Raw genomic sequence first — 16168 nt, forward strand, 5'->3', positions numbered from 1 at the left:
TTGCTTCCTATAAAATGAACGCACACTAATCCTCATTGAGAAATTAGCGGTGGAAAGGGTGAGCAGTTTCAAGTTCCTGTCTGTCAACATCTCTGAAGATCTATTCTACGCCCAGCATATTGATGCAATCATGAAGAAGGCACACCAGCAGCTATACTTCCTGAGGAATTTGAGGAGATTTGGTATGTCACCAGAGACGCTAGCAAATTTCTACAGATGTATTGTGGGGATCATTCTGACTGGTTGAATCACCATTTGGTATGGCGGCACTAATGCACAGGATTGTAAGAGGCTCTAGAGGGTTGTAGACTCAGCCAGTTCTGCCACTGGTACAAGCCTCTTCAGAGTCAGGCTTATCTTCCAAAAGCAGTGATTCAAGAAGGCAGCATCTATCATTAAGGGCCCCTCATCATCCAAGAATGCTCTTTTCTCATTACTCTTGTCAGGGTGGAGGTACAGGAGCCTGAAGACACACACTCAACATTTTAGGAACAGCTTCTTCCCCTTTGCCATCAAATTTCCAAGTAGACCATGAACACGTGAACACTAACATTTTATTCCTCTTTTGCACTAATTATTTATTTGTATTGTAACTTAGTTTGATTAAGCCCGCACTGTACTGCTGCCACAGAACAATTATTGTGACATATGTCACTGACAGTAAACCTGATTCTCATTCTGATTGACCACAAGAAAGCTCAAAATTATAGAAAGTCATCTCACATGTTGTGTGCTGTTCTCTCAAAAGCAGAGTGGAAAACCGAGATAGCTCCAATATAGTGAATTGAGTTTTGCTTCCTAAATATAAATGGAACTGGATCATGATGTCTGCAAACTTTGCTAATGCTTTTGCGTAGTTTTCCAGAATAATATTTTGTATGATTGCTTAGAAGAGTAAAAATTCCTACTTGAATCCATTTCAGATCGTACTTCCACCTCACCTAGACAGAGTACGAGAAAAGCTTGCAGAAAACATCCATGAGCTCTGGGTGATGAACAAAATTGAGTTGGGGTGGACTTATGGACCGGTACGTTCTCAAAATGCAATTAATTGTCGCCATGATTTGGTGGCCTTGAATTGATACTTTTCTTCTTTTGGTTTAGCTAAAAAAAATACTTGCCGTGCCTTTGTTCTGTCATGAATAAATGGATGTTAATATTTTTTGTGTTGTGGCAAGGGGCATAGATAAATTGAATGTACTCAATCTTTTCCCAGAGTTTAGGAGCCAAGAACTAGAGCGCATAGGTTTCAAGTGAGTGGGGAAAGATTTAGTGAGAACTTGACGTAAACTTTTTATATATAGATGGTATCTATGTGGAATGTGCTGCAGGAGGAAGTGGTTGAGGCAGGTGCAATGACAACTTCTAAACTACAGTGGGACAGACACATGGATAGAAAGTTTAGAAGGAGAGGGGCAAAATGCTGGGAAATGAGACTTGTTTAGATGAGTCAGCATGGACCGGTTTGGCTGAGGTGCTGGCTATATGGCTGACAAAAACAACTCTAGAGAAGAGTGCCAGAATATGGAGAACTACACAGTTCTGCCCAATTAACAGGCAACCTGTACATTATCTCACAAACTGGTCTGTAATTCAACATGGCGGAAACACAATTTCCTACTGAAATTAATCCGAAGTAGAAATAAGTTCAGGCCTTATTTACAAGGCTGTAGGCACATTGTACATCTTGATGGTTGGAGAGATTACTTAGTCACAGTGCTTGCCAACTAATGAGGCTTGAAGAAGGGCATGGTCTTGGTAATGACTGCTGGGCTACTGTGGGCAAATATTTAGCAGGCCAGGGTCGATGAGCAAGCTGCATGAGGAAAATGAGGAAAGAAAAACCTACATCCTCCAAATAAAAGCATCTAATGTCCATTATTTAGGCTTTCAAACATGTTATATTAATGGACAGACTGCATGGTGCACCTGTCTAAATTTTGTGTCAGACTTCTTGTATATTGAAGCACCTTATACAAAGCTAGGTGCTAGCATGGAGTGTGAGGAGAATGTGAAAGGTTTCATGCATCGTAGACAGACTATGTGAATTGGCAGGGGTATAGCACATGGAATATAGAGTTAAGAAATATGAAGACAACCATCTTTTTAGTAAAGATACAATGGGGTTATTATTTAAAATAGTATGAGTCTAAAATGTGTGAACTTTAAGAAATCACATCCCAAGAAGACTGTGGAGGTTCTGGCCCTGAGTATGCTTGAGACCGACTGCAAGACTTTTGGGTAATAATGCAATTAAGAAAAAAAGGAGGTTGCTGCATATAAGTGAGCCGAGGTAAAAGGTCAGCTATAATCTCAATGAATGATGGAGCTGATGCCCGAAGCCCATACCTGCTTCTATGTCCCCCTGACAACTGGGTCTCAGTGGAGTGGCTGCCACCAACCTTCAGCACCGCACAACGAGCGACCCACATTCTCCAGATGAAAATGTGTGTTATCAGGTCAAAGACACCACTCTTCTTCTCTAGTTGGAATAATTAATAAATCAGTCATTACATATGGCGACCAAATACATTGGGAGGTCGAAATCCCTCCTTGCCCAAATGTGGTTGGCCTATGATGCAGTCACATACTCTAGTTACATTGTGCACATGAAATCTGGTTACAGTGGATGTGTATTTTCAAAATAGGCTGTTTAACCTGTTGGAGAAAATATTTACTTTATTGTTACTGAATTAATTATTAGATGAGGAATATGTCTCAATAGAAAAATAATTGGTTTAAAGTTAACTGGCAGAAATATAAGTTTTTTTGTTGTTATTTTAGTTCAAAATGAATTTATTAACAAATTCTCCTCAGTGAATGTGAGCTTAGAATGAGTTTCCATCTAAGCTGTTTTAGATTCAATTTAGATTATGTTATTGCTGCAGTTTAAAAAAAAACGAGTTCTGTCTGCAATAAATTTTTCCTCGCAGATCCGGGATGACAACAAACGACAGCACCCCTGCCTGGTAGAATTCTCCAAGTTGCCGGAACAGGAACGGAATTACAACTTGCAGATGTCACTTGAAACCCTCAAGTGAGTTTGTTCTTTTATTTAATAATTGTCTTCATATGAGGAAAAATGTAGGCATAAATAATTTTTAAATATAATTAATACTTTTTTGTGATTGGTGTGCCTCATGAAGTTTATCCTTGCTATTTAGACCATGTGATATCTTCCTGAAAGTCATAGAAATTTCCACCAATGAACAAAAAAGTCTGAAATACTCAATGTTCCACCATGGACATGAACTCTCCAAATTTTAGCAACTAAGTGTTCAACGAGCTATGTTTTTATTGAGAAAAACTCCTGAATTAATTTTGAAAATCTGAACCCAAAGGGGCTATGGAAACTGTTGGTGAGATTCCAGACAAGAGATTGATGTTTATATCTTAAAGGAATGCAGGGATATAGAGTTGATGAAGGAACTCTATTCACATATTTGGTACATACAGTAAAGCACGGCTTAACAGGCCCTTCCAGCAAAAGTAGTAAAACTAGTAATTAAATCCCGTACTAACTAATCACCTGCCTCCACAATGTCCTTCAGTTCTCTGTAATTTAATGTGCTTATCTAAGAGCCTCTTTGTGCTTTTATTGTGTCTGCCTCCACTACCGCTCTGGCAGCATATTCCAAACACCTCCACCCCACTCTCTCTGTAGAATCAAAGCTTGTCTCACACCCTTCACTTTGAATGCTTGCCCTGTAATATTAGACATTTTAATTCTTGGAAAAAGATACCAGCTTTCTGCACTATCTGCATAATCACATAATGCCTGCATATCTCTTTCTGAATTATAGTATAACAGGCATCACGTGGTCTACCCCTGCTTCAGTTTCTCCTGTCCTTGTGTCCTAATGTCTGTTCAGTAGTTTGGAATGTGATTCTCGGCCATCTCCGATTTAGTAAAATTTATGTCCAACACACAATTGTCACACATGGTTGAATGTAGAATTAGTCTGTTGATTTTCAAAAGTAAAAAAGATAATTTAATTTGGTTCCCTCTTTGTTCTTATTGGCAGAATTACAGCTTTGTGCTGATATTATATTGAGTACAACTTCTCCCATCTTGATTGGGAAGACTGGCTCCGCTATAGGAGTCAAACTGGAGGCTGTGGTAGAACAAAGGTCCCTATGGAAAATCCTGGCAGTTCTGGGCAATGTTTCTCACCCTCTGCATGCCACCTTGGCTGAACAGAGGAGCACTTTTAGTAGTAGATTAAGACAGCTGCACTGCTCCAAAGAGTGGATTCTTATCCTCAGCATTAGGCTCTCTAATGAGTTAACCTGTAGCTGGGGAAGTGACACCCTCCTGTTTGAGGTGATTTATCTTTTATTCTTTCTTACTTCTCTTCTAATATTTGTATATCTGTGCACTTGTAATGCTACTGTGACTGTAATTTTCTTTGGGATCAATAAAGTAATTATCTTCTGAGGTATCTATTCCATTTTCTGTCCTTGTTTTTTATAGATCAGCTATCATTAAAAGCCGTTCATTTCGGTCTCCTGCTGGCACTGGGATCAGTCATGTCACTGTCCTGCCTTGGCCCTTGCCTTGGAACAAGTACTAATCTCTTAATCTCTTTGTGCAAGCCAGTTTTTTGACTTTTCCAGTTCTCCCTAAAATCTTAACTGTTACTCTCTGCACAGGTGCAGCCTCACCTGTTTTCATTTTAGATTTCCAGTGTCTTCTATTTTATTTATCTAACCAAAATCGCCCATTTTGCTAAGATTAACAGAGAGAAGAAAGTAAATGGGCAATTTTCAGCATATTGCTCCTGGTGATGAAAATTTCCATTGAATAAAACATCAAATAACTATTGTTTGTATTTCTTAAATAAGTTAGCAGCCACTTTTAATTAAAGAAAATTCTGAATGAGTTCAGGCTGTTGAATTGCTTGGTTTTACCAGCTGTCAATTCCTTGCTAGTCGCTAGACCCTCTGTTATGTGTCCGGTCTGTTTCTGAGGCAAGCACTTTATTGAAGTAATGAAACTGTTGCTTGGTGAAGTCAATGCAGTCCATCACTATGTATCACTTGCTTGAAATCCTTAAAATGAAAATTATGTCATAACACCGCAGGTATTGCAAATTAACACTCTGTCTTGTGACTGAAGGACTAAAAAGCAACTGCAAACAATTTTCTATAATTGGGTGGGAAAATGCATCTCCATTTAGATAGAAACAATTGCCTAGCATTAAAATATAAAAGGAAAAGACTAAATATTTGCAGTGGAGCATTTGTATGAAATTACAGTTGTCTATTTAATCCATTTGTGGCAATCTCACAAATTTCAATTATTACCTCAGTTTCTGGAATTAAGTCGACTTAGACAAAAGAGATCAAGAGACTGCAGATGCTTGAAGCTGAAGCAGCAAGCACCTTGTTGTAGGAACTCAGCAGGACAAGCATCATGTATGGGGTGACGTGAATTGTTGATGCTTTGGGTCAAAACGCTGCATCTGGAGTCCTGATTGACCCGCTTAGTTCCTGCAACAGATTGTTGATCGTGTGTTTGTGCGTGTGTGTGTGTGTGTGTGTTTGTGTTCTCTGTTCCAATGTGACGTGATGAGACCCTATTAAAATCTGTACTCTTATTAAATTAACAAATTGTAAAAATGTTACTTTAGTGATGACTTTAACAACTCCATAATTAAAATAAGGATTTTAAGTTATAAATATATCTTCTTTGTTGTATAGAACTAGATGAAAGGCTTTAGCTTTGAATTGATTTTTGAAATGTAACCAACATTTTCATACAGAGTTTAGTAATGCACACTGAACAATGAGACTGAAGATTGATAGGCTGCATGCTGACTGCTGAATGGTTTTGTGTTTTTTTAAATTTATTCATTAACAAAATGTGGGTATTTCTGGCAAAGCTACTCTTCTAATTTTGCTTTCACAATTAGAACATGGCGAAACTGCTGAAGACTGTAGTTGAAAACAACCCTGTGATCTGGTGGTGGTACAAATGGGCCAGTCAGGCCATGATAGCAAATTTCCTCCTCTGAAGATCATTAATGAACTTGCCCCCAGATCTCAGGCTACCAGTTTAGTAGAGCAATTTGTGACAAGGAGTGGTTGAAGTGATTAAACTGCATGCATCAAGGGATAAGTGCCTCAGGAGAAAGAAGCAGAAGGGTCTGTTGGTGGGAAGAAGCTGATGTGAGGCACCTTGGACTTATTGCCCAACAGCACCTGCTTCTGTGCCGTCAATACCACGTAATGGCGATTCTTGGTTTAGGCTGACGTATTGCTTATTCCTCCATGTTTACTTTGCAGAACCCTACTGGCTTTAGGCTGCCATGTTGGTATTGCTGATGACCAGGCAGAAGAGAAGGTGAAAAAGTTAAAGCTTCCCAGAAAGTGAGTACATTGAGTAAGTGTGAGTGTGAGTGAGTGTGAGTACCTCTATGCATGTTCTGCTTCTGCTTCCGGAAATCTTAACTTCCACACTATAGATTTTTTGTTTTCCTTTCCTTGTGTAACAGAGATTCAGTTATCTTTAAAACTTGTATAATTCAAAGCACACATAATTTGCTGAAAGAGGTTTACTTGAGATTTTGTGACACTTGTTCAGAGAGGCACGTTGATGGAAGTCGTGTTTACAGTGGAAAGTGACGTTAGGTTGCTGCGGCTAATAACTTCAATTCTCTATGTTTGAGTGCACTTTTTCCCCACTTTCCCTTCTTTCTCATCTAGTTCCAGGCCGAGCATCCAATAGTAGATTGGTTTAAATTTTTTACCTTGTTTAAGTTTTGTTCTCTTTCCCAATTCTGTTCCTCCTTCAGCTTCCACAGTCTTCCATCTAACCCTGAGCAGTCTTAGCTTTCTCAGCCTAAGCAGAGCCTGATCTTTATCATTTGAGTTTTGGCATTCGTTCTGGCTGGCAGAATGCTGAGCTCTGAAAAAGCACCCTGGATTCTAAGCTTCTTTCTGTCTCCCTGTCTGTCTCCTTCTATCTCTTTCTTTTTCTTTGTCTCTTCTGTTTCTCCCTCCCCCTCTCCCCCTCTCTCTCCCTCCCCTCCTCTCTCCCCTCCCCCTCCATTTCCTCTCCCCTTTCTCTCCCCCTCTTCCCATTTCTCTCCCCACTTACCCCCTCATCCCACCTCTCACCTCTCCCTCTCTCTTCCCCATTCTCTCTCTCCACACCCCCCTCTCTTTCTCCACTCTCTGTCTCCACATCTCTTTCTCTCTGCACACCTCTCTCTCCCCTCTCCACTCTCTCTCTCCACACCCCCCTCTCTCTCCACACCTCTCTCTCTCCACACCTCTCTCTCTCCACACCCTCTCTCTCTCCTCTCTCTCCACACCTCTCTCTCTCTCCACTCTCTCTCTCCACACCTCTCTCTTGCCCTCCACAGTCTCTCTCTCCACACCCTCTTTCTCTCCACTCTCTCTCTCCACACCCCCTCTCACTCCACTCTCTCTCCACACCACTCTCTCCACTCTCTCTCTCCACACCTCTCTCTCTCCACACCCCTCTCTCCACACCTCTCTCTCCCACCCCCTCCCTGTCCCTCTCCACCACTTTCTCTTCCCCCTCTCCCCTTCTCCCCTTCCCCCTCTCTCTCCCCCCGCCTCACTTTTCTCTGAGTGTCTGTCTTTCTATTCCTCTCTGTGTCTCTGTCACTCTTCTCTGTGTCTGTCTGTCATCTCATTTTCTCTCTTTCTGTGTATCTGTCTCTCTCCTTCCCTCTGTGTGTATATGTGTGTGTTTTTTTCTCTCCCCCTTACTCCCACCCCTCTAACTCAGGCAATCACACTCTGAGCATTTTGGGTGAGTGTAATGAAGTACTGTACTGGCATGGTTTGTACTTTGTAGGAAAAGTGCATTATCTTCCAAGGCTATTGAGCAGGTTTTGCTTGATTGCTTGGCCTCCCATGATACCCCCATTGCTGCAGAGATGCTGGTAAGTGAGCTAAAATCAATGCATTCTGTCTGAGCTGCATTCTGAGGAGGAAAGCAAATGCTGAACAGGTTTGTCTTGCTCATATCACTGTACAAACTCAAAGCACTTACCCAGTCTGGCAGGTTGAGACTATAAACTAGAATGAATGCTTTTTCAAAAAAAATTGATATCATCAACCAATGATACTTTATTTACCTGCATGTGAAGAATATATTTATATCTTTAAGAATTCACACACAATGCCAACACTCCCAACTCCCTCTCCATATAAAGTCTACTGTACAATCTCTCTGTTTACTCACTGTGAAAAGGAAATTGCTTTTACTATCATTTTTAGCCACAACAGCATGCGTATTTTCCTTCTGAGGATTGTTAAGATTGTGACTTGGTTATAAGCTCAGTATTGGTGTTTGTTGATGCCCTGCCAGACCTGCTAAAGTGGGTTGAAGACTATTAATTCATCTTCTGGCAACTCGACATGTTGGGGACCTGTAGAGCTCCTCCATCTGAGTGGATAAATCTCCTGGTTCTTCTGATGCCCTTTTGATGATATACGATAAGCAGCAATGCATAGTAAAGTAGAATTAACAGAACAATTAGCCTGGTTCTGAAGCAAAATAAAGATCAGTGAAGGCCTGTTGACTTGGTTTGTCTATTTTCTTGCCTAATTCCGCTAATCCTGACTGAAATTAATCCTTCATGTCCAATCTGGATGAAGGCTGAAGGAAAAGCCATCTGCAATTATTCTGCTTTGGATGGCACAAAACTCCTTAGTTTTGAAATAAAATGAGATTTGGGGGATTTACAGCTGAGAAAATCAATTGAGCGGTTCACATTTTATTCACCCTGCTAATGAATGAGCTGTGAAGTTAATGGATGAATGTGGTTTGGACTTTGAGAATGCATAATACAGTTTAGCACAGTGAACTCCAGAAAGCCTAGTAATGTCATGCACACTGGAAATGTGGCTGTGATAAAAATCATGGTTTTAACTTTTGTTTACATGTAATGCTACTAGAAACAATTTGCATCAGGGTACCCCCCAGCCTGATGGCATGAATAGCAATTTCTCCTTCTGGTAAACAAATCCCTCCCCATTTCCTCTTTCCCCACTCTGACCTTTAATTTATTTATTCTCACTTGCAAGTTATTTAATCCTGGATCCTCTCCTCTTTTCCCTTTCTCCTATGGTCCACTCTTCTCTCCTATCAGATTCTTTCTTCTCCAGCTCTTGACCGTTCCCACCTGCCTGTCTTCACCTTCCAGCTAAACTCTTTCCCCTCTCCCCATGTGTATTTATTCTGACATCTGCCCCCTTCCTTCTCATTCCTGAAGAAGTGGCTTGGTCCAAAACGTCAACTTTTATTCTTTTTCCATAGATGCTGCCAGATATAGAGTTTCACCAGCATTTGGTGTGTGTTGCTTTCAATTTAGAGCATCTGCAGACTTTCTCATGTTTGTGATAACAGGTCTCATTGGGTAATATCTGGAGGTGCCACAATCTCCTTTGTAAAGTTGCATAAATTACATGAATATACAGTGATTTTCATTGAGCTATAGAGATGTGTATCACAGAAATAAGGTCTTTGGCCCGTTTTCTCCATGCCAAACCTTTGTCCAGCCACACTAATCCCATTTGCCTCCATTAGGACTGTATCCTTCCATTACTTGTCTATTTAAATGATTAAATCTCTCGTACATGTAGTAAATACAGTTGCTCAATTAATTCTCGGTGCTATTTATGACTTGTACAAGCCTTCTGCCACACTTTGTCAATTCCCCTAAGTCAATTACTTTCTGTTCCCTTCTACCTCAAACATTTATCTAGCTTTGCCTTGCAAATTGTTTCCGATGGTGGTCGTAAAGTGCTGGAATATCACTCCTGGTTTTGTATCTGATTTATGCCAGTTTCAGTTACAAAAATATTGGTTCATTATTGTCACATGTTCCAAGATACAGTGAAAAGCTTGTCTTGCACACTGTTTAAACAGATCAAATCATTACACAGTGCATTGAGCAAGAACAAGATAAAACATTAACAATGCGGAATAAAGTGTAAAAGATTCCAAAAATTACTGTGCCGGTAAATGATAACATGCAAGATCATAATGAGGTAGAGTCCATCGTAGAGTACAGCAAGTCTGTTAAGCGTGGGATAGAAGCTGCTCTGGAGCATAGCTTCAGGCTTTTGTATCTTCTGTCTTATGGGAGAGGGGAGAAGAGGGAATGTCCAGGAAAGGTGGAGCCTTTGATTATACAGATGAGTGATATACTGATTATACTGTGTTGTGCTGAGCTGTGTCCTCAACCCTCTGCAGTTTCTTGCAGTCAGATGCAGAGCAGTTGTCATCCCAAGCCATTATGCATCCAGACAGAAAGCTTTCTATGGTGCATTAATAAAAATTGGTCAGAATCAATGGGAAAGTGCTGAATTTCTTTTAGCCTCCTGAGGAAGTAGAGGAGTTGGTGAGCTTTCTTGGCAATGACATAGATGTGGTTGGGTCAGGACAGGCTATTGATGATGTTCTCATCTAGGAACATGATGCTCACTACCCTCTCATCCTCAGCACTGTTGATAGACAGGAACATGTGTCACCTTTCAGAAGTCAAAGCCCAGCTCTTTTGTTGATACCGTGGAAAAGGTTGTCGTCATGACACCACGTCACTAAGCTCTGTCTTCCTGTACTCTCACTCGCCTTAATTAAGGATGAGCCTAACGTGCTAAGTATAATTGTTTGACACTTATGGTGTCAGAATGCCATCATTGTAAGAGCTTAGAGATGGATGAATCAATGGAGTTTCCAAATTGACACTAACTGTATGATCAACATTTATGGCAGCATTTTCAAATACTCCTGGTATAATTCTTTCCACTCCCTCACTCTAATCTAGTTCTCACTTCTTCGTATCCTGGCCACCAGCCTGAACCCTTTCTTGTAGCAGCTTCCATGTGCAAAGAGATATCTGAATTCCTGACTGGATTTATTAGTGACTTTCATCAAGTTATGTCCCCCACTTTTGCACTCCTTTACTCTGCTTTAAATAAACTAAAAATTGCAACAATGAACCCTGCTGGTAAAGCTATGCATAATAAAAATAATATTCATGAACATCAGAGGATGTTACTCGCTTAGTGGCAGTTATAAATTATTTGCTCATGGTTTTTTAGCAGTACGGTACTTCAAACCTTTATTAGATGAGAGTTCTTGAATCTCTTTCTGGTGCATCTGTTGTCCTTTTTTGTTGAGGGGTGTAGGTGGCCTGACATGATACATATTGGCATAAATATTAAATTATGAGATTTGTTCACAACTCAGATTTTCACTTCTGTAGGCTTGTTTTTCTTTAATATACTGGGCTGCATGACATACTAAATTAACAAAAAGAAAGGTATAATGTGCAGTGTTCTGTAAAACAAGGTTGAAAACCTTGCAGCAGTTCAAGAAGGCAGGTCATCGCCACCTTCTCAAGGGCAACTAGGGATGAGCAATAAATGTTAGCTTAGCTGACGACACCCACATCCCGTAAATGAAAAAAAATTCTCTACAGAAAAAGGTGAAAGTTGAATATTAAATTCCAGGTGATCTCTGTGTAACTTATTCAAAATTCTTCACTGGTTGTACTCATGAAGGGTTTTGGCCCAATAGGTGCTGCCTGACCTGCTGAGCACCTCCAGCATTTTGAGTGTGTTCCTCTGGAGTTCCAGCATCTGCAAACTCTCTTGTGTTAATGTATTACTAGTTATTAGTTTTGCTTTTTTCTTGCTGAGACAGAGCAGTTCAGAAAATGCCCAGAATGTGTGGGCTGTCTTATTAGGCAAGGTTTGTATCCACTGGAGTTTTGAATCCCAAATCTTTTATTGAGAGTTAATGATCATGGAGAAGTGTTAAAATATAAGGGTTTACCTACTTAAGGCAGACATGAGGTGAAATTCCTTCTCTCAGAGGTTCTTGGGTGCTTGTAACCTTTTGTCAGATGCTGGTAAAAGCAGTGTTTTGGGATATTTTTAAGGCACAGTTAGAGAGAGTCTTGATAAGAAAAGGAGTGAAAGATTACTTTGTGTAGACTGGAAAGGAGAATTGAGGCTACAGTTTAATGGTGAAGAGCAAGTTCAAGAGGCTAATATTTCAAAACATTATCTGGACTGGGTAATGTGAGCCACTGTGATTTTGCACCTGATTTGTACTAGTTCTGGTAAAAGAGATAATCTATCACATAATTAAAAATGGCATGTATGCTCAATCTGGTAGTCTTTTTCAGTATGTTTTCTTACAATGTAGAGTGAGGCCATTTGCTCCATTAAGTTTATGCTGTCTCTCAGACTCCAACTCCAGTTCTCCCTGACGTGTTCTCAACAATTCCAATTCTCTTGCCAAGTGGTAATTTGTAAAGTCAGTTAAACCACCAGCTATCATATCTTTGGGCTAGGGGAGGAAACCAGAGCTCTGCAGGGATCCAAGGGGAGTCTAGAAGCAGGGAGAACTGTCACGGGGTACAGAAAAGATGTGAAAACTTAATGCAGATAGTGCCACAGACCATGATTGAACCTGGGTGACTGGAGCTGTGAGTCATCACTGCATAAAGCCTCATTATATCATTTTGTGGCTGGAATTATCCATGACTAGTTGTTTTTTTTAAAATTCCAGAACTGAATATAGGTAACATTGCTACAACAGTGAGCTATAAAGGTAAGTCTCTATTACTGATTCAGGTCTCTCAGTTGCTTTTGTTAACTGCTGTGTCACAGTAAGGAGCAGTAGCAGAGTATAAAGTCAGGAAAGAAGATAACAGGGCACAAGACAAAAGTCTGATCTAAGATAATTTTTGTAAATGACAGTGGTGTGCAAAGTACAAAGAGTTAACAACCAGATAATGACCGAGGCTTTGCAGTTGTACCAGAGATGAAGATGTCAGTGCTCTAAAACAGCCAGTTGCTTCTGACATCTACGCTTGTAAATTAAGATGGGAAACCCAGTGTTGCTGTCGTTGCAACAGCACATTCTCTGCAGGGTGTGTTCTTGCATTCATCACTACTCCAATCAGCTTAGGATTACTGACTTGACACAGACTTTAACATTTTCTGCAGCACTCACCATGAAACTGTTTTGCTTTGTTGAGTAAGCATGGGTAAGTTTTTAATACTGCAGGAAGTCATAATTACATCTGACATCAGAAACTGAGAATTATCCGAAAGTATAAAGGAGGCTGTGCAAAGTCCTTTGGATAGAATTGAGTTGACTTATGTGGAGTGGTGGGTGTGTGGAATGCATTGCCAGTGAAGGTGGTAGAGGCAGATACAATAGGGTCTCTTAAGAGACTCTTAGATAGCTAAATGGAGCTTAGAAAAATACTGTAGGGTAATTCTAGGCAGTATCTGGAGTAGGTTACATGGTCGGCACAACATTGTGGGCCGAAGAGCTTGTAATGTGCTGTAGATTTCTATGTTTCTATGATGCATGCTCCATATTTGGCTGGATGATTTTCTGACAAATTGGCTAAAATTGGAACAGTTTTATCCTTCTAATGCTTTCTGTGAATCAGAGAGCTTTGACATTACCCTACAGCAGGAGTCCCAACCTGGGGACCATGGACCCCTCAGTTATTCCTAGGGGTCCATGGCATAAAAAACGTTTGGAAACTATCCTTGCAACTACCTCTCCATCCTCAGTTTATTCTATTTTATCTTTTAAATCCATCTCTCTTGATCTTCATACTAGATAATTACTAAATCCGTTTATTTTGATCTATCCCATTCTTTTTAAAATTTTAAACATCTTTGTCAAGTGATTCTTTAATGTTGTCCTTTTGTTGTCATGAAACCAGTTTCATTTCAACATTCAGTGACTTGGGGCAACAGAGTTCTATATTTCCTCAAGCTTTCATGAAAATGCTCAGGAAGTTCAACGGAGTTTGAGGAGATTTAGTATATCACCAAAGACGCTTGCAAATCTCTATAGATGTACCATGGAAAGACTGGTTGGATCATCCATACCAGCCTATGATGCAATGTGCACAATTGCAAGAGGCTGCAGAGGATTATAGAGTTAGACAGCTCCGTCATGGGCACACCCCACCCCAATATCAAGGACATGTACAAGAGATGGTGAAGTCATTTGTTGAAGTGTCAAATGCATTAACATGGTAACTGCTGATGAATTGCGGTGGAGAAATATTACAAAATGGAGAAGTGATGACACAGCCTAGACATCTTGGGTGAGATGAGACAGCAAAAAAGGCTGGTTCAGTTTCGGAGATGGATGGAGTTGGTGATGGGGAATGGAGTTTGTGGAGGGGCTTCGCAGAGGAAATATTTGCTCATCCTGTAAAGGTTGGCAGGCCAGAAAAAGGAAGTTCACCATCTCCTTCCCAAAGGCAATTATAAATCAGCAGCAAATGTTGGCTTTGCCAGTGTTAAAAAATTGACTGAAAATAAACCTATTAGCAATTTAATGTTAAATGAGGCATGTAGCTGATGATGTCTCAGTAAATACTTGATCATTCAATAATTTTAGCAAAAACACTTCAACTGAGGTCCTCATGACCTGGTGCTGCTAAGCACTTGAAAGGGGCAATTCCCAAGCAGGGGTCACTGCAGCCATCTTCTCAGTCCATGCAGTCCTTAGGAATGCATTCAAACTCCACACAGACAGCAGATGAGATCACAATTGTGAGATTACTGCCACTGTGTAGTAGCAGCTCTACCAGAGTGCTGCTAGAACACCCTAACATAAATGAATGTTAAATTGAACAGAGGAATGTTGGACATTTTAAATTTTTTTTCCCATTTTGATGGATAACATGCGCATGTGTTGGCCTGTAGATTGGGGGAATCAGGCAAAGCAACACCAGGAACATCTAAATCCCTTCAAGATCGTGTCTAGTGCTTTTTATGACGCATAAGCACTGTCACTGCTCTGCTGTGACATGGTTTATAAAGGCAGATGTTCACGTTTACCCTGCAGCATTCAAAATTTGTATTTAGCAATAAACAGCGAGGCATTTCTAACACTTAAGACCAAAGTGATGATCTGAAACAATGTAAGAGGCATTATGCTTCCAGGTCCACTTACCGATGAGTGGAAAATGAAAGAAATCTCCGAAATAAGGAGATGCCCCTTAGGCAACGAGAGCATATGAAAAATAAAATTATTGGATGAAGAGTTCCAATAAAATCTGACTGCTTACCAGACTTTGAAGCAATGCTTTCTTGAGGTTTTTGAAAGGTTGCTAATAATTTGCAAATAGTGTTCACCAGGAAATTAACCATGCTTGCTTTAGGTCTATCAATAATAAAGTCATTCAACGATCTGCAGGCAGTAACTTTAATTTCTCAAGTCCTTCAACAGGAAATGAGTTCATGTATTTATTTGTATGTTTTCATTTCTTGAGGTTTGAACTGGCGTCAATACACTCACCATCCCTAATGTATTTTATATCCCCTGTGACCAGATAGGTTCCCCCTCGCACTGTCTCCTCCGCCCCCTCTCTCCTTGCCCCCTTCTCCCCTCTCCACCCCACCTCTCCACTCCCTCTCTCCATGCATCCCTCTCAAACCCCCCCTCTCTCTCCCTCTCTGTCTCTCCCCCATCCCATCTGTGGCTCTGTGTCAGTCATTCTCAGGTCTCTGAAATTTAGCTGTGAGGTCTATGTTTGGACTAATGTTATGATGAACACTCCAGTTCATTTGTCCTGGGAAAACCCAAACTGGGAAACAGTGAGCAGGTGCCTCTTAATGATTCTTTCGATCACTGCACCAAAAATTCAGGGTGCATTGATTCAGCAATTATTTGCCCTTCTTTGTGGACAGGATGTAGTGTGCTCACTCGAGTCGAGTATTCTGTTCTCTCAAGGTGATATTCCCTTAATGGAAAATACCTCTGTATAACTTTGTTTAACATGGGGAGGCTGATGTACAGGCAGCCACCACACAGCCCTTTACAGGGCGGGGTCAGGGTCTAGTGGCAGGGCATGCAAGATAACTGGGAACCCTTCACTTCTGCAGCCTTCCTCCACCTTCACTGCTGTTGTGATGTATCATCATTTGCTGCCAGCTCTACCATTGTGGCCTTGGTTGGATCATTCTTTGTCTGGAACCTTCCCTTGACCTCACTGCCATGGGTGACCCTGCCAGGAGCTAAGCTCCAGTTGGTATCGCTCTTTGGACCTCAGGAATTCACAAGCCTCTTCATCATAACAAGGTGATGATCCTCGATGTAGAAGATAAAGAAGACCAGGATGCACCTGGACAA

The 16168-nt window shown here is 40.7% G+C and overlaps 1 protein-coding gene across 1 annotated transcript in view; it reads left to right on the forward strand.

The window, feature by feature from the left end:
* The window catches only part of ryr2a (ryanodine receptor 2a (cardiac)), a 444870-nt gene that overhangs the window by 76227 nt on the left and 352475 nt on the right, over positions 1-16168 (forward strand). Inside the window, exons 14-16 of the mRNA XM_059985674.1 lie at positions 924-1028; positions 2934-3037; positions 6289-6372. Of these exons, the coding sequence (XP_059841657.1) occupies positions 924-1028; positions 2934-3037; positions 6289-6372 (293 nt within the window). The remainder of the gene's footprint in view (positions 1-923; positions 1029-2933; positions 3038-6288; positions 6373-16168) is intronic.

Source organism: Hypanus sabinus, chromosome 12, assembly GCF_030144855.1.
Source record: "Hypanus sabinus isolate sHypSab1 chromosome 12, sHypSab1.hap1, whole genome shotgun sequence".
Lineage (NCBI taxonomy): Eukaryota > Metazoa > Chordata > Chondrichthyes > Myliobatiformes > Dasyatidae > Hypanus > Hypanus sabinus.